The sequence below is a fragment of the Phycodurus eques genome, chromosome 2 (genome assembly GCF_024500275.1).
Source record: "Phycodurus eques isolate BA_2022a chromosome 2, UOR_Pequ_1.1, whole genome shotgun sequence".
NCBI lineage: Eukaryota > Metazoa > Chordata > Actinopteri > Syngnathiformes > Syngnathidae > Phycodurus > Phycodurus eques.
In genome coordinates, this window is record NC_084526.1 from 24,666,237 (window position 1) to 24,693,676 (window position 27,440).

The following is a 27,440-nucleotide window of genomic DNA, read 5'->3' on the forward strand; positions in this document are numbered from 1 at the left end:
TTGACAGAGATTTGTTATGATGTTACTTTGAAATCTCATATACTGGTAGTTTGATCCAGGCTGCAACTGCGTCCGCCATTACAAGGTTGATGTAATAAAAACATTAAAATGACCAATACATTGAAATAAAAATTGAAGCCATAATTTATTACGATTATGATTATGACTGTTGCAAGGTAATGTTCTTGACAACATTTTGAAAATGTGGAAATTCAGACAAATTTGCAAAATAATTTCCATCCATCCATTTTCTGAGCCGCTTCTCCTCACTAGGGTCGCGGGCGTGCTGGAGCCTATCCCAGCTATCATCAGGCAGGAGTCGGGGCACACCTTGAACTGGTTGCCAGCCAATCGCAGCGCACATACAAACAAACAACCATTCGCACTCACATTCACACCTACGGGCAATTTAGAGTTGTCAATTAACAACTGCCCGGAGTGCCCGGAGAAAGCCCACGCAGGCACGGGGAGAACATGCAAACTCCACACAGGCGGGGCCCCGATTGTACCCGGTCCTCAGAACTGTGAGGCAGACGCTCTAACCAGTCGCCCACTGTGCCGCCCCAACAGTTCTTTAAAAAATAAATAAATAATCATCGAATTTTTGGGGGGACTGACTAAATTGCAACAAATATTAAAGGACTCTTAATCATATAAATTCCAAGGATGGAAGCCTTTTCCTGCTGGAAACTTTTTTCATGTTGTCATTATGGGGTGATGTGTGTAGAATTTTGAGGAATAAAATAAATTTCATCCATTTTGAAATAAGGCTTTAACATAACATGGAGTGGCAGAGCAATGTTGTTGGTAAAATTTGTTGCTGTCTTTGTGTCCCCAAGATGGTGTCCTCCCCCTTACAATCATTCCTTAATCTCTTCCCTTCCTCCCTCCCATCCTCCCTATTTGCAGGCCAGGCATCACCACCAACTATCGCAACATCAGCATCAAGGCCGAGCCCCCTTCCCCCCCTCCTCCTCGGGGCTACTCGACTGCCCCTGAGGTCGCCGCCCGGCGGGACGAGCATCCGGCGCACCTTCGCCCGGACTTGCTGCCGCTGGCTGCCGCTCGCTCAGAGGCTGACGACAGTGCGGCAACCAAGCGTCTGCGCATGGACAGCTGGGTCACTTAGATGAATGATTGCCGTTCTGCAAATTCAACGGACACACTTCCTGGTCTCAGGGTCGCTAAAAGCAATACAGTAAACAGCACATCCTGCCACCCAAAAGTACAAAATTATTTCCTTTAACATGCAACAAAATGCCAATGACTATATTGCTCTGGATGAATTATAAAAAATGTTTCTGTTGTTTTGTATTTATACCTTTAATATATCACTTTGGCTGGAACCAGGAATCGATCTTCTATTATTATTGTTAGCATACATTTTACGTGTTCTTACTGTATGCATGTCCTTTTTCCAGTACGGTGGACGGATGATAAGCACATCTGCCTAAGACGTCTGAGGATCTGGATTTGAGTCTCAGCGAGGAGTTTGCATGTTCTCCCCTTTCTTGCATGGTTTTTATGGGTGTACTCCTTCTTCCTCCCACATTCCAAAAACATGATACTCCTTGCAGGGGTGTCAAACTTATTTTTGTCACTGGCCACATTGTAGTTATGGTTTCCGTCAGAGGGCCGTTATGGAACCATAAACTGTAATTGTAGGCCTCATCATATTGTTACATAATACACAAATTGATCAGAATCATCTTTATTTGCCAAGTATGTCCAAAAAACACACAAGGAATTTGTCTCCGGTAGTTGGAGCCGCTCTAGTACGACAACAGACATTCAATTGACAGAGAATACTTATGAGTATATAAAGACATTGAAAAAACAGTTGCTGAGCAATGAGAGGTTGCTAGTAATCTGGTAATGCCTGTACAATTATTATTATTTTTTTGACAATTGTGCAAAAAGATGCAGAGTCCTCTATCACTTAAAGCAGTTTGATGTGACTTATATAGCAATAATCCGGTGCAATGAACATTGTGCAAAGGGCGCCGAGACTTTAAGGAGTGTATGCAGTTTAAAGTGACTAATAGTGCGATAATCTGGGACAATGTTGATTGTGCACATTTTGCAGATACTCCTCAGTCAGTGTGCAAGTGGGGCAGATGTTACTCTGGCATGAGTGGCCAGTATTGGTCAACAACAGATATGCAAATAGTGCAGCGTGGCGAGACTACTACAGTGAGTGCACAAGTATGTATAATTGGCCCGACAGAAATGTGACAACAAACTCAAGACAAAAAAATTGGCAGCATGTTGCAATGAAATTGTAGGCTAGCTGTTTAAGAAGTTCATTGCAAGAGGGAAGAAGCTGTTGGAATGTCTGTTAGTTCTAGTTTGCATTGATCGGTAGCGCCGACCTGAGGGAAGAAGCTGGAAGAGCTGGTGACCAGGATGTGGAGGGTCCGAGAGGATTTTGTACGGCTCTTGTCTTAGTTCTGGCAGCGTGCAAGGGGTAGGGGGGTACCGACAATCTTTTCAGCCGTTTTGATTGTCGGTTGCAGTCAGAGATTGTCCTTTTTTGTAGCAGCACCAAACCAGACTGTGATGGAAGAACACAGGACTGATTCGATGACTGTCTTGTAGAACTGCCTCAGCAGCTCCCGTGGCAGGCCGTGCTTCCTCAGAAGCCACAGGAAGTACATCCTCTGCTGGGCCTTTTTGAGGACGGAGTTCATGTTGATCGCCCACTTCAGGTCCTGAGAGACTGTAATTCCAAGGAACTTGAAGGTCTCAACGGTTGACACAAGGCAGCTGGACAGCGTGAGGGGCAGCTGTGGCGAAGGATGCCTCTTGAAGTCCACGATCATCTACAGTCGTCACAGCTCCAGCTGCTCCACTTCCTGTTGATATGCAGACTCGTGCCCGTCCTTTATGAGGCCGATGACAGTGGTGTCATCTGCAAACTTCAGGAGTTTGACAGCCTGGTGCGTTGAGGTGCAGTCGTTCGTGTAGAGAGAGAAGAGCAGCGTAGAGAGGACACAACCTTGGGGCGCCCCAGTGCTGATGCTGCGTGTGGGTGAGGTGGCCTCCCCCAGCCTCACCTGCTGTGTTCTGCCCATCAGAAAGCTGTAAATCCACTGGTAGATGGCAGGCGAGACGGTGAGTTGGAGAAGCTTGGAGAAAAGGAGTTCAGGGATGATGGTGTTGCACGCTGAGCTGAAGTCCACGAACAGGATCACCGCATAGGTCCCTGCACTGTCGAGGTGTTCTAGGATGAAGTGCAGTCCCATGTTGACTGCATCATCCGTAGACCTGTTCGGTCGGTAGGCAAACTGCAGGGGGTCCAGCAGGGGACCTGTGACGCTTTTGAGGTGGTCCAGCACGAGACGTTCAAAGGACTTCATGACCACAGATGTCAAGGCGACAGGCCTGTAATCATTTAGACCCGAGATTGTAGGTTTCTTGGGGACTGGAATGATGGTGGAGCGTTTGAAACAGGATGGTACTTCGCACAGTTCCAGAGATCTATTGAAGATCTGTGTGAAGACAGGAGGGAGCTGGTCCGCGCAGACTTTGAGGCAGGATGGGGACACATGGTCTGGGCCTGCCGCTTTGTTAATCATTTTGTTGTTTGAACGTGTCTCACATCCTGTTTGCGGATGGTTAACGCAGAAGTCAGCGGTGTGATTGTGGTCGGTGGTGCGGCTGGGTGGGTGTGGGGTGTGAAAGTGTCCTTTTCAAATCTGCAGTAGAAGGTATTCAAGTCGTTGGCTAGTATGCTATTGTTCTCAGCTTGGGGTGAGCGTCGCTTGTAATTGGTCAGCGATTGGAATGCATGCCAGACTGATTTAGAGTAGTTTCGCGCTAAACTGTTTGTCCAACCTTGTTGCATAGTTTCTCTTTGCAATGTTAATTTCTTTAGTCAGCTGGTTTCTAGCTCAATTATACAGGGCCCTGTCCCCGCTCTGATATGCGCCTTCTTGAGTTTGGCGAAGTTGCTTCAGTTTGGCAGTGAATCACGGCTTGTTGGTACTGAATGTGCAAAATTACTTTGTTGGTACACACACATATTCATAGAAACTAATATAGGATGTGACAGTGTCCGTATATTCATTCAGGCTGCCAGGCTCTCACACGACAAGCTTCGAACTTGTCATGACTCATGCCCTTAAATTGAGGTACTGATTGATACAGGTTTTGGGCTACTATCTTGTCTTTCAAACTTGACATTCACTTTAAGAGCTGTTTTTGTTGTTGTTTTACATGTTCTAGGCCCTATTTGCTATTACACTGTTATAGAGATTTTCATTCTGACACTTCTGCAGACATGCCTTGAATGTAAATCTTTCATTTGATAACATGTTTGTGTACTTGGTCCTTGAATGTGGAGATATTTGACATTTATCGTAGGCAGGTCGTGTTAATCAGGAAACCTGGAAAATTGCCTAAAATTGTTTGCAAAACTCTCAAAAATATTTTTTCAGGTTGACAACTACCCTATAATTCTACCTACAGGTCCCTGCTAACTAAAGAAATTTGGTTGTCATCATGTCTGCAAAAGTCTTAACGGAATCACTTTTCAGAATTGGCCCCCTGACTAATATGCAGGGACCACTGTACACGTTTTCACACAACAATTGCAACACTTTACACTCACACTTGATCTCTGCTATAGCAACGTGTTGATAACAATTGCACCTCTATGTTAGCAGCTAACAAGCTAAGATAAGCTAACTTCAGAAGTTTCAACGTGCACCAAGAAGTTTATGCAGACACAAACATTTAATGAATGATGTTTTACTCCAGTAAAGCAGTGATAGTACATACGGTATCCAGGATTCAGTGGGGGGGGGGGAATTGTGGCGAAACACAGCTAGTAAGCTAAACTAGCTGGACAATTGATGTTTACTGTCATGTGACTATATCCAGTCTACTGGTCAGCACCGGCGCCACACTAGATGCAACCACAAATATGGCTTAGCAGTGGCAAATGATGGTTAATAAGTCTTTAGGAAGTTATCTGAGGTGATTAGATCTGGGTGGTATTCCAGCAAGCAGGTTATGTGAAAACTCGGAGGAATTTGACCCTCAGATGAGGGAAAGCCTGATCATTCCGTTCAGAGCTGGGGAAGGGGAATTCTGACTTATTTACCGCGATAACTGACTGTGAACAGGTTCTACGTGTCTCCTCCCACCTGAACCAAACACAGGTTGTCTGCTTCTCCACAATCCCATCAATACTGAGGTACAATTAAATCTAAAACGATATGCTGGTAGGCGGCATGGTGGAAGACTGGTTAGCACATCTGCCTCACAGTTCTGAGGACCCAGGTTCAAATCCGACCTCGCCTGTGTGGGGTTTGCATGTTCTCCTTGTGCCTGTGTGGGTTTTCTCCGGGTACTCTGGCCTGAACTGGCTGGCGACCAGTTCAGGGTTTACCCCGCCTCTCGCCTAAAGATAGTTGGGATAGGCTCCAGCATGCCCGTGAACCTAGTGATAAATTGGATACGTTGTTTGTAAAATGGATGGATGAATGATAAATGATGTTTCTCTGCTAATTTCTGTAAAAAAAAACAAAAAAAAACTATTGCTTATTAAATAAATATTTTTTTGCATTAAGTCGATTTTCTTAAAAATGGGATTCAATTTATTTTTTCAATACAATTAAATACATATATACATTTAACAATGATTTGTTTAATTTTAATAAATAATTGGTTATTTAATTTAATTTAGCTTAAAATCTAAATATTAACAAAATGAGAATACATTTTGGAAAATAAACCATTTTAGTCATTATTATTTACTTTTTATTCATGTATCTAATTAAATCATTGGTTGATTTATTGCCACTAAATACAGTGTAGACATAGAGTAATAGAGTAAATAATTTGTAACTATTTTCCTTTGACCTCATCTACAAATGACCTGGCCCATGTGTCCACTTTCAAAATCCAATCTAGCCCCCATGCAGCCTATAATTGAATGTCTTTTTGGCTTCCAAATGTGACGTGGATGGGACACGTCATGCATATCATATTTTATTAATTGTATCTTCAAATAGATGGTTACATTAGGGTCTACAAATCAATGACAAATATGTAAATAAAATTGTGTTCAATAAAATGTTTGAATATTAAATGAATATTTACTTTATTAACAAATGTTAGTGAGTATGAATAAAATTAATGCATTGAAACTCCACATTCACTCATGCATCAATTGGTTCTCTTTCCTTCACTTCTGCAGCAGTGTTACTGTTTTTTGTTTGTTTGTTTTTTTACAGAATATATTTTCATATCATTAAACGCCTTCATTAGCGCCTCCAATTCCAAGGGGGGCGTAAGTAACTAGTCTTGTTTCTATCGGTTTCCATGGTGAATCGACATATCGGGCTCCATTGATGATGTCTTTTGGTTCTGGCTGTGAACGAGTTAAATTCAAGGTGAGCGTACTTAGACTGTTTGCTGGAATACCCCTCGGCAAAAGTGGGGCATGGTTTAATCATCACACACTTATCATCATACCGCGTTTCTGAAATAAGATCAAGTCCCCTCTGATAACTTCCCAAAGACTTATTAGCTATCATTTGTAAATATTAAACCATATTTGTAGTTGCAATGTGAAGCCCAGGTCGGTGCTGACCAGTACTGGAATGTAGTCACATAAAGTAGTAGAGATGTCTGCAGTGCACTGTAATGTCAGGAAAAACCTATTAGAACTTCCACAATTTATTTTGGGTTAATTAGAGGCACTTTAAATGGTTGCAGCCATGTGCTGACTGCCATGATTTTAAATGTGATTGGTTAATTCTAAACATAGCCACATTTCCATTAAAGGAGGGTGTGGATACTTGTGCAACTGCATTATTGAAGTTATTTTTACTTCCCCTCTCAAAAATTCGATTTTTAAATTGAGTTGTACACACACGTACACACTGGACTGTTTTCTTTTTGTCACCTTTTCTCCCTTTCTGCAAATATTCATCCATCCATCCATTTTCTGTATCGCTTATCCAAATGTTGTAAATTACAAGACAGTATATGTATTTATGTAGTCAGCATTTAATACAACATAAAATTTGTATTTTACTCAAACATACAACTAAAAAGTAAAATCAGAGAAATTGATGACCCAGTCTAATCCTAATCCTAACCTTAACCAGAGGTGGGTAGTAACGCGCTACTCCATTACATTTACTCAAGTAACATTTTGGATAAACTGAGAAGATCCGTGATAATAATTTCCATGCCGCTCTGTACTTTCCTTTATCAATAATTGTGTGCAGGATGTATTTTTAGACTTCATCATCGACTTCCGCGTCGGGCGCAGCTGCTCCAGTCCACCGTGATTACCACGGTGAGGTTTGTGATTCTCCTTTCTCCAAACATTCGTCCTTCTTCACTCCTCTTTTTTCCTCCTCAACTCTTCGATGGGAACTCTGGTGGCAGGAGCTAATGTAAACAGAGGCGCGAGGACAGAGGAGGTTACAAACAAAGAAATGAGATCGAGCCAATCCACCCATTATTACTATATTATAATAATAATATAATAATATATATATAATAATATAATATAATAATAATATTATTATTATATATTATTACTATATTATTACATTATTACTATATTACTATTACTATACCATTGTTTGTTTGTTTAATCCTTATCAGGGTCGCAGGTGAGGGGCCTTGCCTCAGAGTCAACTATTCACACCTATGGACAATTGAGTTTCCCATTAACATCAAATTTATGTTTTTGATAAATAGTCTCTTGGGCCAATTAAAAGGCGAAGGCATAGTGACGGCGGCATGGTAGGTTAATTGAAGTTTCTGAATTGCCCGTAGGTGAGTGCGAATGGTTGTTTGTTTGTTTGTTTGTTTGTTTCTGTGTGCCCTGCGATTGGCTGGCGGCCGGTTCAGAGTGTAGCTAGCTGGGGTAGGCTCCAGCACGCCCGCGACCCTAAGTGAGGATGGAAGGTATGAGTGACGGTGATGGAACGCGAAGGGGAAGTCGATTCTTTACTCTCACAGGCACTGTGGTTTCAACTCACTGGTGTAAACAACTCGAAGTTTGGAAAGAGATAAAATACTGGTCAACTTTTTATTTATTTTTTTGACTTACTAAAGATTGATTTGCGTTGGTTTATCGAATCGTTTCCCTTCGATTTTGATTTGTGATGACAAAAACAAACTCAATTTAAGCAGAACATAAATGTGATGCGAGCTGAATTACAATATTCTGTGCATTTCGAAGGAATTTACTGAAAGTGTCGCTGCTTTATATTACTCGCACTTTGTCGTTGATTTACAATCAAACACGTGTGAGCGGTTAAATATGTTAAAAGATCACCGATACACTGTCATTATTGCCTCAATTTAAGCAAAAGTCATCGCTTTTATTTTGATATGGAACGGAAGCACTTGTTGCCCATCGAATGGCGGAAGGAAAAAAAAGGTGGAGAAGCAAGTTCGAACAGGCTCGCAGTCGCGGCGATGTGTCGTGGTCAGGCACGGAGTACGACGCACTTCGTGGGACCGCCGCCTCGAAGGTAAATAAACGTCAATAGTTGTCTTTTTGTACTTGTACTACCTGAGCTCCACGGAGCGTCCGGACAAACCGATGTCCGACAGTGGGCAAAGTTGTTGAAAAAGAGAGACCGTGCTTCCGGGTCCGGCTTTCACGCTTCAATGGCTTCAAATCCAGCGAACCTTTACTTTTGCACATCCATTTAGACGTCAATGTTATTACACAAATGCATAGACAAACAATAGACTGGTCGCAAGTCAAAGTCAGGTTACATATAGAAACATATAGATGTAAATAACAACAATAAAGAAACAGAGTCTGCCAAAACAAATACCACACAAACAATGATATGTTTTTTTTTTTTAAATAACGTCAACATTCACAGGACTGGAACAAGTAAGTCTAACCTTGGATTTAAATAACAGATCAACCCTTCTTTGGCAACAATAACCTCACCCAAATGTTTCCTGTAGTTGCAGATCAGACATTCACAACTATCAGGGTTAATTTTGGATCATTCTTCTTTTCAAAACTGTTGCAGTTCAGCAAGATACCTGGGATGGTCAGTCTGAATAGCTCTCTTGAGGTCATGCCACACCATCTCAATCGGAGTGAGTTCAGGACTTTGGCTGGGCCACTCCAGAACACGTATTTTTTTTCTTCTGAAGCCATTCTGTTGTTGATTTGCTTCTGTGTTTTGGATCATTGTCCTGTGGCAAGACCCATCTTATTTTGAGCTTCAACTGTTGGACAGATGGCCTCGTGTTCGTCTGCAAAATGTCTTGATAAACTTGTGAAGTAATTTTACCATTGATGATAGCAAGCTGTCCAGGCCCTGAGTAAGCAAAGCATGACCATACCACGATGCTTCCCTCCACCATGCTTCACATTTGGGATAAGGTTTTGATGTTGCCGTGCTGTGCCAATTTTCTTTCACACATGGCGTTGGGTGTTCCTTCCTAAAAAAATATAACTTTTGTTTCATCTGTCCACATAATATTTTGCCAGTAGTAGTATGGAAGATCCAAGTGCTCTTTAGCAAACTATAAACGTGCAGTAATGTTTGTTTTAGACTGAAATGTTTTCCTCCTTAGTGGTCTCCCATGCACCCCATTATTGTGTAATACTTTACGTATGGTAGATTTGTCAACAGAGATGTTGGCATGTGCCATGTATTTCATACCGGATTGGTACAGCTTGGTCACAGCCATGGTGGGTCTGACTTATGGTTAGTATACCTGGAAACATTTGTTTTTGTGAACGCTCATATAATTTTTTTATTGGCTTTTACATCTGTGACATTGCTATCATATCTGATATCCCTAACACCTATCCCTTACCGTAACCCCAACTCCTATCGCTACTCCAACCCTGACCCTAGACCTCCCGAACTGTTACCCTCTCCCTACCCCTAACTCTTTTACCAAACTCCTATCCTGAAATCTTAATCCCTAACTTCTATACAAAAGCCTAAAACCTGTCTAATTTATTTTTGTCGTGGGCCACATCGTGGTAATAGTTTACCTATGACCGTGAACTAGGGATGGGTGAGTACCGATGCAAGGTATCAAGCCGATACCGGCCTCATTTCAAGGTATCAGTTACTCAATAAGGCTGCCAACACCAGCCACGACACTTAAGGCAAAAAAATCTGACATTGAGCAAGTCCACCTTGCCAGTAGTGGCTGCTGCACTGCAGTTTGACACATCAGCGAATCATCATGTGCGTCACAAAGAAAGAAAGAGGTCTTTGTTCACAATTATATATTATTGTTTTAATTGAAATTTTATCTATCAAAACTACTAGTGGTATCGGTACAAGGTATTCGGTATCGTGAGTACTTAAGCATGAATACAACTATGTATCGTTCTGAAGAAAGTGGTATCAAACATCGCTTCTGTGAACCCATATAAATGTATGATCACTGAATGTTATTACATGTACACCACAAATTGATGGATAACTAGTTTTGAAATCAGAAGCCAGTAACACATAGGTTGTTCAAGTATTATTCACTTTATTTTAAAATGGGGATGGATTACTAACAAAGAAATGCTTGCAATATCGCAACATTATTAAAAGTGAAGACGATATGTAATTTTGGTATTTTAGCAGGAGACTAAGTCAACGAACATGATTTACTTTTGGGGGCCACATAAAATGATGTGGCGGTCCGGATTTGGCCCGCAGGCCATGAGTTTGACACTAGTACCCTAACCTCTGTCCCTAACACTTATCCCCACTGTGCGACCCAAAGCCTGAAGTGTAATATCTAAACCTTCCCTTAACTCTAAATCTACTAAGATCTTCCGACAGTACTAAGAAATAAATGAAGATTTTTGTGTGAGTAAAAGTTGATCACATTTTGAAAAAGTCATGTTTTCGCACAGACATTACTTAAACATGACGACGGCCTATTTCTTGATACATACTTTGTCTGACGAGTGTTCTGGAAAGAACTCGCTGTCGTGTTCTGACACGACCTGCTAGTTTTTTAGCTCACAGAGTCACTGACTGACAAGAAGAAGAAAAAAAGGAGAACAAGCAATAAAAGATCTGGTGAAAATCACTTCTCTCTACATATGTGATAAGACTGAAGCAAAGATTATGTGAGGAAGAGGAAGGCACATGGTCATTGTCAGGAGAGAGTGTGCCCGTGTGTGTGCGTCTGAATGAGAGAGAGAGACGCTAATTGGGCAACACAGACTGCTTTTGGACACTTGCTTTTCTCTGTTTGCAGTAATATTGATCACGCAAGTAGTGCATGACGGAAGCTGGAAAAAAAAACTTTTTAAAAAATCCAATTGACTGACACATTAACATGACATTTGTCCTCCGTGTGTGTGTTTTTCAAGTTACTGTCAAGGTTGTCAATGGGCAATTGCAACAACATTTGTCTGTCCTTGCACCTTTGGTTATTAGACACTAACTTGTTGCTTTTTGATGTTGTGACCATGAAACAGTCATGGTTGCCTAAATGCATTTAGGAGCTGATGCTCCCCACCCATATGGAAAGCCATGTCTTTCACAAGACTTGCATTATATGACCCGCTACATCGTCTCGCTAATATAGGGATGCACATTGAGAATCGAGAACTGATTGGACCCCGGACTAACGTTCCGGTTCTCCTGGAATCGTTAAAATTTTAAATTTCGGTTCCCAGTTCCGATGCCGAATTCTGCAGTCTACCCAAAAACCCTGAAAGAAAATGTCCGGCCATCTGTTTGTAGCCTCAAGTTGAAAAGAAATTGGGTTCTGCAGCAGGACAATGATCCAAAATACACCAGTAAGGCCACCTCTGAATGGCTGAAGAAAAACAAAATGATGACTTTGGAGTGGCCTAGTCAAAGTCCTGTCCTGAATCCTATTGCGATGCTGTTGAATGACCCTAAAAAGGCTGTTCATGATTGAAAAGCCTCCAATATGGCTGAATTACAACAATTCTGCAAATATGAGTGGGCCAAAATTCCTTCACAGTACTGTTAGCGACTCATTGCAAGTTATCGCAAACTCTTGATCGCAGCTATTAGGTTTAGGGGGCAATTACTTTTTTCCACACCGTATCTCTCTCTCAATGCACAAACTAGTGCACACTGTAGGCTGGTCCCAAGCCCGGATAAATGCAGAGGGTTGCGTCAGGAAGAGCATCCGGCTTAAAACTTTGCCAAACAAATATGAGCGTTCATCCAAAGAATTCCATACCGGATCGGTCGTGGCCAGGATTAACACCGTCCGCCACCGACGCCGTCAACCTGCAGGGCGCCGTTGGAAATTCAGCTACTGTGGGTCGAAGTCGAAGAAGACGAAGAGGTGGAAAGTGGGTTCTTCGGCAGAAAGAGAAGGGGAAAGCACAGAGCGTAGAACTGAATGTGGGGACTTTAAATGTTGGGACGATGACAGGAAAACCTCGGGAGTTGGTTGGCATGATAATTAGGAGAAAGGTTGATGTATTGTGTGTCCAGGAGAGCAGGTGGAAAGGCAGTAAGGCTCGAAGTTTAAGGGCAGGGTTTAAATTATTTTACCATGGTGTAGATGGGAAGAGAAATGGAGTCGGGGTTATTTTAAAAGAAGGGTTGGCTAAGAATGTCTTGGAGGTGAAATGAGTATCAGATCGAGTGATGAGGCTGAAACTTGAAATTGAGGGTGTTATGTATAATGCGATTAGTGGCTATACCCCACAGGTAGGATATGACCTAGAGGTGAAAGAGAAATTTTGGAAGGAGCTAGATGAAGTAGTTATGAGCATGCCAGACAGAGAGAGAGTCGTGATTGGTGCAGATTGTAATGGACATGTTGGGGAAGGAAATAGGGGTGATTAAGAAGTGATGGGTAAGTACGACATCCAGGAAAGTAACTTGAGGGGCAGATGGTGGTATACTTTGTAAATCGCTGTAGTGAACACTTTTTATTCCAGAAGAGGCACGAACATAGGGTGACCTACAGGAGTGGAGGTAGAAGCACGCAGGTGGATTACATCGTGTGCAGACGATGTAATCTGAAGGAGGTTACCGACTGTAAGGTAGTGGTAGGGTGAAAGTGTGGTTAGACAGCATAGGATGGTGCTGTGTAAAATGACTGGTGGTGGGGAGGAAGATTAGGAAGACAAAGGCGGAGCAGAGTACCATGTGGTGGAAGCTGAGACAGGACGAGCCTTGTGCAGCTTTTCGGGAAGAGGTGAAACAGACTCTCTGTGGACAGAAGGAGCTTCCAGAAGACTGGACCGCTGTGGCCAAGGTGATCAGAGAGGCTGGCAGGAGAGTACATGGTGTATCTTCTAGCAGGAAAGGAGAGAAGGAGACTTGGTGGTGGAACCTCACAGTACAGGAAATCATACAAGGAAAAAGGTTAGCGAAGATTTTGTGGGACACTGAGAGGACCGAGGAGAGGCGGAAGGAATACATTGAGATGCGACACAGAGCAAAGGTAGAGGTGGCAAAGGCCAAACAGCAGAACAGCGGCGAGGTGTGCTGTAGGTGTGACAGAGGAATTTAAGGTGGAGGTGGGATCAGCCCTGAGCCCCTTCCTGTTTGCAGTGGTGATGGATAGGCTGACAGATGAGGTTAGACTGGAATCCCCGTGGATCGTGATGTTTGCAGATGACGTGATCTGCAGTGAAAGCAGGGAGCAGGTGGAGGAACAGTTAGAAAGATGGAGGCATGCACTGGAAAGCAGAGGAATGAAGATTAGCCGAAGTAAAACAGAATATATGTGCATGAATGAGAGGGGTGGTGGGGGAAGAGTGAGGCTACAGCAGGGGTGTCCAAACTTTTTGCAAAGAGGGCCAGATTTGGTCAGATGAAAATGTATGGGGGCCGACCATTCGGCCTGACATTCCTCGAACCATTACCATCGTAAATTAACATGTAAATATGTAACTATATCACTTTGCTGTCTGCAGCTCGGTCGATATTGCAAATGAGAATCTGTTTTCAATTGCATTACCAGGATAGTTGAAGGTTAAAATAATAATAAATTAAATACAAATTAACTATTTTATGAAAGTTGACTGACATTTTTTAGAAACATGTATTTATTGATTTTGTTTTAACAAATCACATCCCAGTGCATTTTGACAAAGAATAGTATAGTGACTATGCAGCTAGTATAGTGATTATACTATTATTATAATGTATAATATAGTCATCTGATTTGACTATAGTATAGTCAAATCAGATGACAGAAATTTGACAAAACTGTGGTTTGGTCATCACAAAAAAAAAAAAAAAAATATATATATATATATATATATATATATATATATATATATAGTATTTGACTATAGTATAGTCAAATCAGATGACAGAAATTTGACAAAACTGGTTTGGTCATCACAAAAAATCAATTCACTGAGACTCATAGCTCGCCATTGTAGAATTTTCGTTTGCTCTTGTGAAAAAGCGCTGCTGTGCTATCAAAACAGCTTCCAGTGGCTTCAGTTTTTCAGCGCGTTTGTTCGCCGGTAGCTTGTCGTAGTTAGCATGTTTCGTCTGGTAATGCCTCTTAATATTCAATTATTTGAAAACAGCTACAGTCTCTTGGCAAATTAGGCAGACACAGTTGTTTCGTATGCCAGTGAAGAAATCCACTTGTCCTGGACACTGCGGCCCTCGTTGTCAACTTTCCTCTTTTTAGTTTCAGTTGCCATTTTAGAAATGGGCTAAAAACATACCACAGGGGTAAATGTTCACAAAGGGGTCACACGACGAGAGTGCGGCCACAGGTCTACTGCCACCCTCTGGTGAAATATAAAATAGCTTTTTTTTTTTTTTTTTTTTGTATGTCTTTATTGTTTACCCCGCGACCCTAGTGAGGAGAAGCGGCTCAGAAAATGGATGGATGGATGGATGTATTGTTCACTGTGCTAAACTGTGCTGGCGGGCCACATATTATTGATTTTATGACATGATGCTTCGGGCCGGAGGAAATTTGGACATGGGCCGGATTTGGCCCGTGGGCCGGACTTTGGGCATACTTGGGCTACAGGGAGAAGAGAGAGCAAGGATGTAGGACTTTAGATACTTGGGGTCAACCGTCTAGAGCAATGGTGAGTGTGGTCAGGAAGTGAAGAAACGGGTCCAAGCAGGTTGCAACGGGTGGAGGAAGGTGTCAGGTGTGTTATGTGACAGAAGAGTCTCTGCTAGGATGAAGGGCAAAGTTTATCAAACAGTGGTGAGGCCAGCCATGATGTACGGATTAGAGACAGTGGCGCTGAAGGTGGCGGAAATGAAGATGTTGAGGTTCGCTCTCAGACTGACCAGGTTGGGTAAAATTAGAAATGAGCTCATCAGAGGGACAGCCAAGGTTCGATGTTTTGGAGACAAAGTTAGAGAGAGCAGACTTTGATGGTTTGGACACATCCAGAGGAGAAATAGTGAGTATATTGGTAGAAGGATGATGAGGATGGAGCTGCCAGGCAAGAGAGCTGGAGGAAGACCAAAGAGAAGATTGATGGGTGTCGCGAGGGAAGACATGAGGGTAGTTGGTGTTTGAGAGGAGGATGCAGGAGATAGGCTTACATGGAAAAGGATGACGCGCTGTGGCGACCCCTAAAGGGACAAGCCAAAAGGAAAATAAGTATCTCTCTCTCTCTCTCTCTCATTGACTCTCTCTCTCATTGACTCTCTGTGTTTATTTTACTGAACTAATTTTTAATTACAATTTAATTATCAGCAAATTGATTAAATAATATGATACAAAAATGAGAGTGAGGTAGTATTTTATCATTAAAATGAACTATTTAACATTTTAAACTCACTTTTAAATTTTGTTCATTAAAGGTTTTTTTTGTTTGTTTAGAACGGATAAAACATTTAATTCCAGTATTTTCAATTCATTTTTCTCAAATAATTTGTTTATTCATTTATTGGAAATAATAAAAATAACAATAGCAAAACAATAAAACACTAAAAAATGAGATCAAATATTAAATGTATAAAATGTATTGTTTTCATTATCTCATTTAATAATTGTTTGATTGATTTTATTATAAATGTTGTAAATGGAAGAGTAAAAATATTATAATAAACTTTACCTAGACATGCAAAATTTTATTTTAATTCCATTAGTGGTTAATTATAATTAAATTAATTCTATTTTAATTTCAAATTTAGAATGAAAATCTGTTTTATAATTGTTTTTACATATTTTAATTGCACCAACGTTTTCACCTCATCTATGACTTATTTAAAAAGTATTCATTTATCTCATAAAAAAATGGCTGATTGATCTATTGTAAATTGAATTATTTTATATTGAACATGTCATTTAAAATGGTTATATTAAATAATTATAAAAAAAATTACGATTAAATAATATCTAATAGAATTTATTTGTATATTATTATTAAACTGAACTATTTTCCATACACGTTTGAAAGTTTTCCCACCCCTGTGCTATACCTTGGTTGCCTGTTGTGTTTTGTAAATGCGAGTCATTGAACTGGTTTCTTCTGTCCTCGTACTGCCTCAGGTATTGGCGTCCATCCATAGCAATTTAGTGGTGTGTTCAAGGGGTGGAAAAGTTAGGACCCTAAAGCATCTGTAAGAACACAAAAGATAATAGACAATACACAACACTTTGCTTATTGCAACTTGAGCAACTTTCATGCTATCGTGTTGTCCTTGGTTTTTTTAAGATGTATAAAAAAGTCATAAATATCAAAAATGGTCAACTTCTTTTTACACTTGGATGACAAAACTGTTAAAAATGTAGTTTTAGCACCATACCTTACTAATTTAAGTTAAGACTGAGTGTTTTGTTGGCTTCATAAGTAAATGTGAACTTTTGTTTACTCTAGCATGAAAATTAGGAACATTAAAATTTGTTTTTGCACAATACCTTGGATGTTTTAGTCAAGACTGATAGTTTTAATACTAAATAATAAATATTCACTTATTTTTAAACTAGTGTGACAAATAAAAAAATTAAGTTTTTGCACCATACCTTCGTCTGTGTTAGAGTATTTAATTTCAACCTACATTTAATTGAATACACTACCTACATTTAATTGAATACACTACAAAGACAAGATATTTAATGTTCAAACTGATAAACTTTATTGTTTTTAGCAAATAATCATTAACTTGGAATTTTATGGCTTCAACACGGTACAAAAAAGCTGGGACAGGTGGCAAAAAAGACTGAGAAAGTTGAGGAATGCTCATCAAACACCTGTTTGGAACATCCCGCAGGTGAACAGGCTAATTGGGAATAGGTGGGTGCCATGATTGGGTGTAAAAGGAGCTTCCCTGAATTGCAAGGAATTTTGGGATTTCATCATCTACGGTCCATAATATCATCGAAAGGTTCAGAGAATCTGGAGAAATCACTGCATGTAAGCAGTAAGGCCGAAAACCAACATTGAATGCCCGTGACCTTCGATCCCTCCGGTGGCACTGCATCAAAAACTGACATCATCGTGTAAAGGATATCACCACGTGAGCTCACAAACACTTCAGAAAACCAATGTCAGTAAATACAGCTCGGCGCTACATCCGTAAGTGAAACTTGAAACTATACTATGCAAAGCAAAAGCCATTTATCAACAACACCCAGAAACGCCGCCGGCTTCTCTGAGCCAGAGCTCATCTAAGATGGACTGAGGAAAAGTGTTCTGTGGTCCGACGAGTCCACATTTCAAATTGTTTTTGTAAATTGTGGACGTCGTGTCCGCCGGGCCAAAGAGGAAAAGAACCATCCGGGCTGTTATGGACGCAAAGTTCAAAAGCCAGCATCTGTGATGGTATGGGGCTGTGTTAGTGCCAATGGCATGGGTAACTTACACATCTGTGAAGGCACCATTAATGCTGAAAGGTACATACAGGTTTTGGAGAAACATATGCTGCCATCCAAGCAACATAATTTTCATGGACGCCCCTGCTTATTTCAGCAAGACAATGCCAAGCCACCTTCAATGTGTGGTACAACAGGGTGGCTTTGCAGTAAAAGTAAAAACACTAGACTGGCCTCCCAGCAGTCCATAACTGTCTCCTATTGAAAATGTGTGGAGGTTTATGAAACAAAAAATATGGCAACAGAAACCCTGGACAGTTGTGCAACTGAAGCTGTACATCAAGCAAGAATGGGAAAGAATTCCACCTACAAAGATTCAACAATTAGTGTCCTCAGTTCCCAAACGTTTATTGAATGTTGTTAAAAGAAAAGGTGATGTAACACAGTGGTAAACATGACCCTGTCCCAGCTTTTTTGGAACGTGTTGCAGCCATAAAATTCTAAGTTAATGATTATTTGCTGAAAAACAACATTTATCAGTTTGAATATTAAATATATTGTCTTTGTAGTGTATTCAATTAAGTATAGGTTGAAAATGATTTGCAAATGATTGTATTCTGTTTTTATTTATGTTTAACACAACGTCCCAACTTCATTGGAATTGGGGTTGTAAGTGAAGACTGATAGTGAGTAAGGCAAATATGACAATGTGTATGACAGCATTCCTAATGTCTCTTTTTTTGTTTGTTTCATTTTTCTTTGTGCCATAGATGTCCGTGAGCATGCGCTAAAAAAATCAAGACACCAAGAATCCCAGCATGCTGCAGAACTTACGCCGGAAGCTGCGGCGGGACAAGGCGGAAAAATTAGGGTCTGCCCGCTCCCGTCTGGAACCATCCGCCATCGACCACCGCCTCAGCTCCTCAGTGCCAGACATGCGCGACTTCAAGCAGGACGGCGCTGGATCCTCCTCACCCTACCTCCGCAAGAGTCCCGCACCCTGCTACAGCAGCCCGAACACACCACTGGCCCATCCTGCCCGACGAGGTGGCTTAGGTGGAGGAGGAGGAGGAGGGGGAGGAGGAAATGTAGCCACAGGGAGTGAGCACACACTAAGCGTGCCTGCAGACTACACAGACTGGACGTCCTCTCAGGAGTCGTTCAACAGCATGCAAATGGACGATGGAACCCCAGAGTGGCATCGGCAGTCGGGCCGAGGAGGCCGTGGCGGTGGTGGAATAGAGGCTGAGGACTTGGACCTACCCGAAATGATAACTGTTTACAACCCAGACACCGATGCCGGTGCGGACGACAGCTCGCATGTAAGTTTTGGTAGTAAAAATGTGTTCTGGGAAGTCATCGGTTGTCATAGACCTGGGCAAAGTATGTATTGCAGGCCACATCCGGCCCATCCACAGTCTCTGACCGGCTCTCACAAGGTCTTTAAGAACTAAAAACAAAACGTTAAATACAGTAATATCACTACTATTTGCGGTTAATTTTTCACAAATTTACCTATTCGAGTTATTTTCTCTGGAACCTTTCCCCAGCTTTTTATTGAAAGCCTCACCTATTCACAGTTTTTGTGCTCTCTCTAAAACACCCAAATAGGGATCAGCGATATCGGGCTGATATCGGCCTTATTTCAGTGTATCAAGTACTTGTGAAGGCTGCCGTTACCAGCCACTGATACTTAAAGCAAAACAAAAAAACCAAAACAAAAAAAGAAAACGTGAGGCCTTTTCTCAATGCACTTGGCAACGTGCAAGCCGCCGTCGACTTTCTCATTCATTGTTTTATGTGTTGAGGGGGCGGGACTATGGAATGCCGTGTCGCGGTTTTGCACGGCAAGTGCAGAGGGCGGCTGACGTGACACGAGGTGCACTTGAATAGAAACGTTTTCTATTTTCGCGTGGCCTCAGAAAGTGCCTCTAATAGGAGGGGGGCTGGAGGAGTGATTTCTGAGTATTTTGGAGGACTTGTACTGAAAATGGCAAGGGAAAAATATAATAATATTATAACAAATGTGGTGTCCCAGTGTCCCGAGCTTTGGGACAACAGAAAAATGATATAATGAACCCTCTCTGCAGGAGGCTTTCAAACTGTCCCTGCTCAGCCTGAAATACACCTCAATGCGCTCTTCATGGAACTATAGCTCATGAACGAGCTTATAAACTCTGAGATCCTGCCATGAAATTAGTATGGGATGCACACTTTCCCTTTTTCTTTTTTGTTTTTTTTTTGTTTTTGAGCTTCTACGTCACCTCCTCCTCCTCAAAATAAGCAAAGTCGGGGCTTTCTTTTGCAATAATGACAATTACAGTACATATGGCCCAGTTCTGGTCTACTCAATTGGGAAAGCCTCCAGAGTTCCGACTTCCTTGGAGGCTGCTACTTCAGCACTTGGAAATATGGGCATGGTCGGCGTTTGCCGCGCCGCGGTAATGTTGCCCTTGACCTTTCTTACTGAGCAAGTGCAGTATGAAAAGGCCTTATGTCAGTAATTGGTGCTACATTGCGACAGTTTGAAACATTGGTGAGTCATCATTTGTTTTCGAAAGAAAGAGGGGTATTTGTTCACAATTATCTGTCATGGTGTTAATGACATTACTAGTGGTATCGATGAGTATTAAAGAGTGGATGCTCATACTGGTGTCTGTCTGGGGGAAAAAAAGTGGTATCGAACGTCCCTACACCCTTAGATGCCACCAAAGCCCTGTCTAAATTAGAAAGTACAGTAGTGCCAAGGAAAATATGTTGATGTGAGACATCATGACTGTTTGAGACAAACAAAAAGTCATCAGAAAAATACATACTCGTGTAAAGTACAAGTACCTGAAAAATCTACTTAAGTACATAATAAAGTATTTGTTTCCTTATTTGCCACCACTGCCCTAATGTTAGCAACATTCTCATTTCCTGCAAGGTGGAGGGAATAGGGCGACTGGCCCTGATAATGATTTGGGAATCCCCACTAATGACTAAGCTGTTGGTGCCCAAAATGTCAGCACTCTTTAGAATTATAGAAAATTTTATTTGATTGACACACTTTTTATCTGTAATTTAATTTGATTATTACTGCTTATAATTTTGTTTAACATTTGAATTTTTGAATGATAACAAATACCAACAAGTAGAATATTTTCAAAACAATTCAATTGACTGCTTTATATATACCCATTCAATTTATATTAAACACAGTATACCGTATTTTCATGACCATAAGGTGCACTTAAAAGTCTTAGATTTTCTCCAAAATGGACGGGGCGCCTTATAATGCGGCACGCCTTGTGTGTACACGAAGTTCCAACATCTATAAATGTTGTGATGAGCGCTCCGCTTGACTTTTTTTGTTTTTGTTTTTGTTTGTTTGTTTTTTTAAAACATTTCCTGCCGACACACTGCTTACACAGAGGAAAAGCGGACGTGGCTGAGGATGTCGGAAGGGTGCGTGAATTAGGATGCTAAAGCCACGCACCCAGTAGGTATATAGTTTACAGTTTAAATTTGTTTATTTATTTATTTTTTTCCGCTTGACTGACTGGGAATATTTCCGGGGTGTGCATTGTGCAAAACAACATCGGTTTGGCAAAGGACCCCCGAAAATTTCACCTATGAAGAGACACTCTTACGAAGCACAGTTTAAACTGCAAGCTATCAGGTACGCGGAGGAACATGGGAATCGAGCAGCCGCGAGAGAGTTCAAGATCAACGAATCCATGGTTTGCAAGGGGAGGAACCAGGAAACCGAGCTTCGCCAAGTCAAGAAGACGAAGTTGAGTTTCCGCGGAATAAAAAGAAAAACAAAACGCAGAAACAAGGCAAGGTGGCCCGAGTTGGAAGACCAACTCGAGCAATGGATTAATAAGCAAAGAACAGCTGGGAGAAGCGTCTCAAGTCACCATTCGACTGAGCGCAATAACTCGGGGCTTGCCGTCATTCCGGGAGGCTTGACGAACCGCTGGACATCCATATAAACAGGGCGTTCAAAGTGAAGTGAGCGCCGTGGGAGCGATGGATGACAGATGACGAACACAGTTTTACTAAGACTAGGGGGCAGCGCTGGGGCTAACGTGTCCGCTTGCACTGTTGTTCGAGCTTTCGTAAAAGCCGGCATCATTTCTGAGGAGCCGCACGGCAACGAGACTGACTCTGACTATGACGAGAGGGGACCCGGCGTGTTTGTTGGAGAACTTGCCCAGCTGTTCATTTCTGATACAGAAGATGAGGACTTTGATGGATTTGTGGATGAGGATTGATCAAAAAATAACGTGAGTACATTGTTAAATACTTCAATAACGTACAACCGAACTCAGTTTTGCTCCCGCTGCCTTTAAAAAAAAAATTGTTTTAGCGTGCCTGCAAGCTACCGTATGTTTTAAGCTAGCGTATGTCTTACCATGCCTGCGTTCAGTAATACGGTGCGTCTTATGTATGTGTTTAATACAGAAATAGACCCCGTGAGACTGAGACTGCGCCTTTTAATACGGTGCGCCATATGGTCGTGAAAATACGGTAGTTTAGCATGTTGTGGGCTGGCGACAACCGTTCTTGTTTCCCACATGGCCCCTTTGGAAAAGGAATTGTCCACCTCTGAGATGGTCACATGACAGGTGTCGGGTGTATTTGCTCAGGATGTGTCCCGGAACACAATAATTTCTTTTAACAACACAACTGAGTCTGAAATTTGATTCTGCCGCTTAACAAAGTATGTTTGAAATCCACCGTAACAATCGTGCCGTGACAGGTGTGAAATATCCCATCCAGCAACGTTCATTGTCAATACTCCTTCACAGGTGTGTGTGTGTGTATGTTTTTGGGTGTGTCACGAGGCTGCAGGTTTAGTTGAGCACTCTGAAGTCAGGCTTTGAAGCACTCGCAAGCATGTCGTTTGACACATTGAGCACATGTGTAGAAGCAGAATTTTGCTGAATTTGATGGCTTCTTTGTCTTGAAATGGAGGCTTTATGGGTTTTCACTACCTAGACAATGCGGTACGAATTGAAAGCATCTTCCACACTGGCCATCCTCGCTGGCATTTTCTTTGCTTGCTGTACTGTGTGTGAGGTAGCAACACTGGCCTTCTAAGTTGATATTTTTCTGCCACGTTCTATGTGTAAGGTACCGCCACCCTCCCCTAAATTTTTTTAGAAATACCTATATTAATAGTTTAAACCCAAAATATGCCCCAAACTATAATCCTCAATCATGTTTTTGAGTCACTCATAAATATAAATAGTCATTTTTAAAATACACACTGTATATCGTGAATGACGCTTTCTTTTGTTGGGCAGTTATTGTACCTTAGCCGTTAGCAGCTGGTCAGCTGTTAACTTCCACCACTGCGATCAGGAACTTCCTCTGAATCATCTTGAGAAGTTTACCACCCTGTTTTCTCTCCAAGTAGCCTTGTCTGTCTGTCGTAGCTCTGCTGGAATCTTCCATCCAGCTGCTGTTCACTGTCAAGCCTGCAGTAGTTTATTGGTCTGTTGTGTTGGACTGATTGGACTGTGCAGGTGTGCATGTGCATAGTGTAGTCAGATGAGTTCAATACATACGACGATCGAGAGTCATGATGTAATCCCTCTGGTGTTTACAAATCAGATTCCAGTCTTTTCTTTTTTGCCGCCATTGTGCGACGTCTGAGCAATATGAAAGCTTGCCAGTGAGCAAACAGCCTTGGCGGCGCAACAAAAGCCGAGGTATTGTAGACAGGGTATCTCGTGTCACCACCGCCGCCCAGCTGCTGCAGTGGATGTTGGCGAGCGGCTGCTGCTCAGAGCTTCTGCTCAGTTAGAACAAGGGTACCTCAGGACTTTTTGCTACCACACTTTTGATGACATGACACAGGGTGAGGACGTTTTTACAGTATTAACCAGCGGCTTTTATTTGTTATCAAACACTTCAGTCTGTTGACAAAAGAAGACGTCAGAGAATTTTTTACGGAGAATACAGTTTTGTGTCACCCTGCATATGTTACATTTGTTTCCTCTTTTCAGGAACAAAAAAAAAGTAAACCTGCAAATTCTCAAGATGAATCTTTGAAATGATCATCAAACTTTGACATTATACCCACGTTATGTGGTATGGGAACAAAACTTCATAATTTAATGTCACCCAGACAATGCTTCTCAATTGGTGGGTTGGGACCCAAAAGTAGTCACCGACGTAGTAAAAAATGTATCACATAATAATTCAGACTGTTAAATCTGTGACAGTTACTTTGGTCTGCTTTGATTTCCGAAAAAGAAAACAAACTATTGATGTTGCAATTCCCTAAAAAGAAGAGACCGGTGCCAAGATATACTTTTTTAACAACACGTCTTCTTTATTGTTTCTAATGTCTGTAAAAGTGGGTCGCGACTTAGCGATGATGATAATAAAAAATAAATTAAAAAAAGGCATCCAGGGTGACAATAGTACAGAACCAATGGTCTATTATACCTGCTTTCGATTTAGGGCAAATTCCCCAGTATGAGTTCCCAATGGAATTCACCCAAAATGGTTGTTTCAAACCAAAATAGCTGACCTCCTGTTCTATTACGGGCATGGGTACTTACTTGAGTACTTTTCCGTGTGACCTGTCTTCTTAGACGTATTGAATAGTATCAGTAGACATTTGTAAAAACTTTCCAAACGCCCCTCACCTCCTCTTTTTATGGCCAATCCTTGAAATTACCTTCAAATTTAACGCCATGCTCTGCCCACATTAGATGGCATAGGCAAAAAAAAAAGGTTTGCAACGTAGCCTCGCCCATCTGTCTAGTATACCTGCTTCTGACTGGGGCTCATTTGGGCAAATTGCCTAGTAGGAGTTTGCCAATGTGGTTTTCTCCGGGCACTCCGTTTTCCTCCCACATCCCAAAAAGATGCGTGGTAGGTTGATTGAAGACTCTTAAATTGCCTATAGGTGTGAATGTGAGTGCGAATGGTTGTTTGTTTCTATGTGCCCTGCGATTGGCTGGCGACCGGTTCAGTGTCAACCCCGTCTCCCACCCGAAGATAGCTGGGATAGGCTCCAGCAGCCTGTGACCCTAGTGAGGATGAGCGGTAAAGAAAATGGATGGATGGATGGAGTTTGCCAACGTACACGCCTTCGAGTTCAAATGGTTTCTTCAAACAAAAATTGTTGGCCGAATCTTCAGTTTTGGGCATGGGTCTTGGAGACCTTCATGTATCCAACTCTGTCCATCAATGAAGCTGGTGTCATGGTTTTTATTTTTATTTTTTAAACTTTCCGGGTGGGTTTGCCGGTAGGCGGTGGGATGTTCCTCTTGTTCAAGGACAATCCTTGCAATCATCATCAAATTTGACGCCATGACGTAGGCAAAGTTTTGCAATTTAGCGTCACCAAACAGTTTATATTAGAAGTGCAACAATTAATCGATGAATTGGCAGCTAATCGATAATCAAGTCAATCGGCAACTATTTTGATAATTGATGAATTGGTTAGAGACCTTGTTTAACTTAAAATTGTCCAAATTCTCAGAATTTCAGCCTTTAAACATTAAATATTAGTTAATCTAAAACTGAATTGACATATTAATCGATTATTAAAATAATTGTTAATTGCAGCCCTAGTCCATATGCTTCTATGTTCAAAGTTAAAATTGTCATCCACCTGCTATTGCGCATTACAATTTTTTCTTTGTGACTGTTTTCTCATAACTTTCCTCTTGCTTCTTTTACATTTTATTTTGCTGTTTATAAAAGTTTTTCTTGTTACTTACCTTTTTCGTGTAACTTTGCCACTTTTTCATTCCAGTATCATTTTTGCTCGTAACTATACAGTACAGTATTTTCACTTTTTTTTTGTCATAAATGTGCAAGTTCTATTTTACTTTACACTTTCATCTTTTCAAGTTTTTCATCAAATATTTTTTTCCCCAAAACATTACTTTTTCTAATAACTTCTATTGTTTCAACCTTTTTATTGTAACATTGCAACTTTGTCATGTTTTCTTAGTGACAATTAGTTTTTTTAGTTGATCCTTTAGAAGTTCACTGAGCTGAAGATATCCTATTTTGAAGATTTTTTCCTGAAAATGATAAATTTGTGAAATTTCAGGGTAATTGAAATTTGTAAGTTGTGATGAAACAAATGCATACTAAATTGTGTGTGTGTGTGTGTCCAGGGTGAAATGGAGTCTACCGGCGTCTTCGAGGGCAGGAAAGAATCTCTGCGCTCCTTTTTACTCACCATCAACCTGAAGGAGGGACGCAACCTAGTCATCAGGGACCGCTGCGGTAAGAAGAAAAGAAATGGCTGCTTCATACCAAAATAGCTGACTCCCTATTTAATTTCGTGCATGGGTCCTGGAGACTTTTTCGTGCATCCTGTTACGATAGACATGTCTACCCAATTTCATGCTCCTAAGTGAAACTGTCTGCGCGGGCTAAATTTTCACATAATTCCAAATCTTTTTCATAACAATCCTTAAAACGACCTTCAAATTTTTATGCCATGCTCTTGCCCACATTAGATGACGTAACAAAAAAAGGTTGGAAATTTAACGTCAACCATCTGTCTCGTACACCTGCTTCTGATGGTGTACAAGACTCATTTGGGCAAATTCCCTCGGAGGAGTTCATTAAAGTGCCAGTCTTGGAATTCGCTGGAAATAGCTGCTTTCAACTGAAATGGCTGGCTTCCTGTTCAATCTGGTGCATAATTGAGACTTTTAATGCAATCTATTGGCATAGACATGTCCCTAGATCACTCCATTTACCATGTCCACCGAATTTCATGTCTTTAGGTGAAACTTGGGTGGTTGCCTTTGTTTATTTATTTATTTTTTGTTTGTTTTCCCCCTCCTTCCCAGCACAAATATGGTTTTCATACGACAGTGATGGCATATTAAAGGACAGAGAACAAAGATTTTATGGGGTCAGTTAAAATTCATATTTGCATTGTTTATGTTATGTAATACATGCACGTCACTTCCAGCAAGTTGTCAACTATAGTTTAGCTAAAAATGAGGTTTTTATTATGCGTTGAGCACTCCCCGAACATAGCCGAAGCTTAAGACACTGGGGTGTGGTTACTCCATCCACCGCAAGGGCTACCGGAAGTGACGTTGCAATTGACAAACACAGCGTGCTCCACTCTATACGCAATGGCGAGCGTGGTGGAATGAGGAGGAGGAGGATTTCGATGTACAGGAGCACCCAACGGATCTTGGCATCGTCATACCGTACATGTTTGAGCTGATCAGGAGGTCAGAACCTGACAGTGACGGCGACGAGCAGCCAAATAGCAGCTGTACAATAGAAAAAGAGAGTGGCCATTGGGTCGATGTGACTGTGTCCACAGCATGTCTTTTTATACAGTCATGGCTTGAAATAATGGCACCCCATGTCATACAAATAGTTGTGCCTGTAGCGTATGCGTCTCCAACGTGTCGCCCGTAGGCTGCCGATAGCTCTGCCAGGAGTCAAAATTGTAATAGCCCACATTTGGTTTGTCAATTAGTAAAATTGATTTAAATTCCCATCCAATCAAAATTACAAATGTCCCGCCCCTTTCTTAGAGTCAATAATTATTTGTTAATTAGCTGTCAAACAAACATTTGCGCTTTTTAAGTGCCTGGATACACACTATTTCAGAATGTGCCATGTTTTGTTTGAAAGTGGTCAAGATGCAGCATGCATATGCTTGTTAGTGAGTTGTTATTTTTTTTAGTATTCAAAGTATTCAAATGCACATAGGTATACAATTTTTT

At 41.3% G+C, this 27,440-nt stretch overlaps 2 protein-coding genes across 11 annotated transcripts in view; both read left to right on the forward strand.

Annotated features, from left to right (window-relative positions):
- LOC133398795 (myocyte-specific enhancer factor 2A-like) overlaps nucleotides 1-3,646 on the forward strand; it is a 52,269-nt gene extending 48,623 nt beyond the window's left edge. For 4 of the 5 annotated variants that reach the window (XM_061670032.1, XM_061670031.1, XM_061670035.1 and 1 more), the window contains one exon: nucleotides 910-1,353. In XM_061670032.1, the coding sequence (XP_061526016.1) occupies nucleotides 910-1,129 (220 nt within the window). In that variant the 3' untranslated portion in view covers nucleotides 1,130-1,353. Of the gene's footprint in view, nucleotides 1-909; nucleotides 1,354-1,421 lie in introns of those variants that run through there. The other variant, XR_009768067.1, reaches the window with a different exon arrangement.
- A 4,748-nt stretch (nucleotides 3,647-8,394) lies between these two features.
- LOC133398843 (multiple C2 and transmembrane domain-containing protein 2-like) overlaps nucleotides 8,395-27,440 on the forward strand; it is a 61,564-nt gene continuing 42,518 nt past the window's right edge. For all 6 annotated transcript variants that reach the window (XM_061670038.1, XM_061670042.1, XM_061670048.1 and 3 more), the window contains exons 1-3: nucleotides 8,395-8,507; nucleotides 18,489-19,040; nucleotides 25,854-25,965. In XM_061670038.1, coding sequence (XP_061526022.1) covers nucleotides 18,537-19,040; nucleotides 25,854-25,965 — 616 coding nt within the window. In that variant the 5' untranslated portion in view covers nucleotides 8,395-8,507; nucleotides 18,489-18,536. The remainder of the gene's footprint in view (nucleotides 8,508-18,488; nucleotides 19,041-25,853; nucleotides 25,966-27,440) is intronic.